The sequence below is a fragment of the Empidonax traillii genome, unplaced genomic scaffold (genome assembly GCF_003031625.1).
Source record: "Empidonax traillii isolate 1590-97213 ecotype Southwest subspecies unplaced genomic scaffold, ASM303162v1 scaffold1454:size153018, whole genome shotgun sequence".
NCBI classification, from domain to species: Eukaryota; Metazoa; Chordata; class Aves; order Passeriformes; family Tyrannidae; genus Empidonax; species Empidonax traillii.
The window spans coordinates 149,331-153,028 of NW_020956647.1; the positions used below are offsets into that span (position 1 = coordinate 149,331).

The following is a 3,698-nucleotide window of genomic DNA, read 5'->3' on the forward strand; positions in this document are numbered from 1 at the left end:
AGAGCATCTTTCCCTTCCCTCCGTGTATTTCCTCCGAGGAGTGCCCTGTGGATTGGATTTTGAAGCCACCCAGTGCCCCAATCCCCCTTCCTACGTTCCCAGGGCATTTTCCCAGCACACAGACCACATGACCTTCCTCCAGAGGGTGGGGAATCTGCTCTATGAGATCCCAAATTTTTTCCTCTGTGAATATGCCTTTCAACTATTTACCAAACTGGCCTCGGAGTTCCTGCATCGGGAGGTGACAGTGCTGGATCTCCTGCGCCAGGGCTCCGTTTGGCTCCTCAGGGTAGAGTTTGTGATGGACTATCCCCGGCCTTTGATGCCCAACATCATTCCCATTGGAGGGGTGCACTGTGCTCACAAGAAGCTGACTCAGGTGGGTCTGGTTTAGTTCGTGCTGAGGTTGATTTGTGCGTGCTGAGGGTGAAGTTTTGTGCTGCAGGGAGGAATCGAGTCCCTGTTTAGGGTGAGTTCGGTGAACACTCATGAAAGAAATTTCTCTCCCACTTTCTCCCTCATTTTCCACTTGTAGGCCTTTGTACCTTCTCATTTACAAACATGCAGAGACAATGCCTTTTTTTTCTATGCATATTCAAAGCCAATTTGTGTAACACTGTGTAGCTTGTTCCTCCCTTAGTGAGGGACAAGCCAGAGGCAAATCCCTGGGTCTGTTGGAGCCTTGCAGTCAGGTGTAATCCCTACAGCTCAGCCAACGTTTGTGGTAGGGGCTGGTATTTACTGAGAAATGCACATCAGCCTTCTGCCCTTGTTGCCTCACCGTATCTTCCTTTGTCAGTGAATTTGCTTCTTCCTTTGTCAGTGAATTTGCTCCTTCGCACGGGTATTCCCAAAGCTGGAATCTCGAGGAATGGGGCAGGCTGTGGGCTCTCAGGTTAAGCAGCACCGTCTGTGTTTGCAGGGCAGGTCTCCCAGTGGTTTGCCTTGACCATGGCACTGTGAGATTGGAGAATAAATTCAGTGAGCCTCGAGGGGCTGCGTTGGCTAGGCAGGTCCTGCTCAAAGGTGACAAAGCTTTTATCACAGGAGCACGTGAGGCTTATCTGGAGCACCCGCTACATCTATCAGATTGCTGAACTCTGCTGCTGGTTCTGCAGCCCTTTATCACCAGCGATTACAGATTTACCACAGGGCAAACAGCCGAGGGTTCAAAAGTCGGGCTGAGGCACAGATTGCTCGGGAGTGCGGAGCGGGCGCCGGCGCTGCCCGTGGTTCCTTCCTTGGAGGTTCTCGGCAGGTTTCTGCAGGAATGGCCCCGGGGCTCGGTGCTCCCCTTCCCTTCACAGTGGGAGTGGTGGTGCTGCTGTCCCTGCTGGGTTTGGCCGCGGGTGGGAAGGTGCTGGTGGTGCCGGTGGATGGGAGCCACTGGCTCAGCATGCTGGAGGTGCTGGACGGTCTCCGGCAGAGGGGACACGAAGTGGTCGTGGTGGCTCCTGAAGTCAGTTTGCACATCAAGCCCTCCAAGAACTTCGTGATGAAAATGTACCCAGTGCCTTTCACACAGGAAGAGATGGATGAAAACGTACGAGGATTTACGAAGGACTTGTTTGAAGGGGGATCTTTTCTGGAGAGATTCATTAGGTTTTATCAGCGGTCGAAGGAATCCTCTGCTCTGTTCCTGGCCGCCTGCACACACCTACTCTACAACAAGGAGCTCATGAGGTACCTTGAGGACAGCAAGTTCGATGCCATCCTCACAGACCCCTTTCTGCCCTGTGGGCAGATCGTGGCAGAGCATCTCTCGGTCCCTTCCTTGTTTTTCTTGCAGCAAATGCCCTGTGGTTTGGAACATCAAGCCACCCAGTGCCCCAACCCCCCTTCCTACGTGCCCAGGGCCTTTACATACCTCACAGACCACATGACCTTCCTCCAGCGGGTCAGGAACGTGCTCTACGACCTCCCCAATTTTTTTCTCTGCGACGTTGTCTTCCAACCGTACGGCAAACTGGCCTCGGAATTCCTGCACCGGGACGTGAGCGTGCCGGACCTCCTCCGCCAGGCTGCCATCTGGCTCATGAAGATAGACTTTGTCTTGCACTTCCCAAAGCCCTTGATGCCCAACATGGTTTTGGTTAGTGGAGTGAACTGTGCTGCCAAGAGGCTCAGTCAGGTGGGTCGCGCTGCGGTTTTCCCTGGCGGGGTTGGAGCGGCTCCGAGGAGCTGCAGCGTGGGGTGTGTTCCAGTCCTCCCTCTGGGGGTGAGGATTTCAGGCTGCTTTTGTTCTGCTGTCAGTGGAGGCATCGAAGGGTAGAGGTGGAGGGGGTGCTGTCCATGGAATTAGCCCTGGGAGGGGCTGTGCCTCTGCTCTGGCACTGGAGGGGTTGCCCAGCACCTCCCCCCTCGGGGCTCTTGACCTGTGGCAGGACATGCTGCTTGGTTTGAGGAGACCTTTGCTCATCCTCTGATCCAGCTTGGCTGATCTCCTCTGCATTCCTGTCTTTTTTTTTGTTCTTTAAGGAAAGATTCTCTGCGCTTTGAATTGTCAGAGACTCACAAAAAAAAAAAAAAAAAAAAAAAACAACTCCCTCTGCTTTGGAAGGTCAGTTGAGGCCCCTCAGGGAAACTCCTGGGAGTGTCCAGTTGGGTCAGGCTGGCCCTTCCTCTGCCTTGCTGAGCTTTGAGTGCCCCTTACGACCCTTACACCAAACCCACTTCATCAGATCAATGAATTACCGTGTCCAGGGCAGATTTTCCAAGTTGCAGCTTTGCAACTCTTCCCGCTTGAGTTTTTCAGATTTTGGCTTTGCCAAGTGGGTGAGATAAGGCTTATTTTTATTTTTTTTTTATTTTTTTTTTTTAAGAAAAGCTGAATCTCACACAGTAAAAAATGAAGCATTTTTAAAGAGGATTCACATTTGGCACTCCAGTCTAGAAAAGATGGAGATGGAATAATGTGTCCAGCTAAACCTTCCATAAAATGTGGAAAAGCTCAAGGTGGAAGGGGGACTGACAGGGAGTTTCTCCCAGTATTTGGCCTGTGGCTAACACTGAAGTGCAAACAGGAGTATTCTTCCTCACCATGCACTAAAAAAAGGCCAGGTCAGCCCCTCAGAATGATCTGGTTTTCGTAGACAAAGCCTATGAATTTAAAAAGGATTTGGGTGGTTATGAGAGGTACAGGCTGACTGCCAGGATTAACAGACTTACAAGAGGGATAATCACGGATTCCCCTCGCTGGGGTATTTGTTGGACCGTTCCCAGCCTTGGCACTCAACCCTGCCCTTTGGCTTTACTTTCCCCTCTATCTCCTTCCACCCTTGCCTTTGGAACGGGCTGGACTCGTGGACTTCATACTTGCAAACACATGAAAGGCTGTTCCTGTGTTGCTCAAAATCCAGTGTCACAACTTCCATGAACTCTCTTTGAACTTTTATGAACTTTCCTAAGACTTTTATGACCCTTTTTATTGAAACTTCTCTGAGCCTCAAGGGTTTGGGTTGGGTTTGGGTTTTTTTTTCACCTCTTCCAGGGCGTTTTGTAGCGTTTTGTTTTAGTGTCTCACGGATGATCCACGTTTGGCTGAACAACTGTGTGTCAGAGATGAGATGTGAGGGGCCTTTCTGTAGGGTAAGGGTATGTCTGCACCTCTGATTTTACTGCATGAGGAAGTACTGCCATCTTAAGGTGTATTTAATCCTTTGCCTTCTTAGGTGAGATCCTTTTCCCACAGAAATGTG

At 50.9% G+C, this 3,698-nt stretch overlaps 1 protein-coding gene and 1 pseudogene across 1 annotated transcript in view; both read left to right on the top strand.

Annotated features, from left to right (window-relative positions):
• The window catches only part of LOC114070169 (UDP-glucuronosyltransferase 1-1-like), an 8,005-nt gene extending 7,596 nt beyond the window's left edge, over positions 1 to 409 (top strand). Inside the window, exon 2 of the mRNA XM_027907415.1 lies at positions 213 to 409. Within this exon, the coding sequence (XP_027763216.1) occupies positions 213 to 394 (182 nt within the window). The 3' untranslated portion in view covers positions 395 to 409. The remainder of the gene's footprint in view (positions 1 to 212) is intronic.
• A 746-nt stretch (positions 410 to 1,155) lies between these two features.
• On the top strand, positions 1,156 to 2,161 carry LOC114070166 (annotated as a pseudogene).
• Positions 2,162 to 3,698: the final 1,537 nt, after the last annotated feature.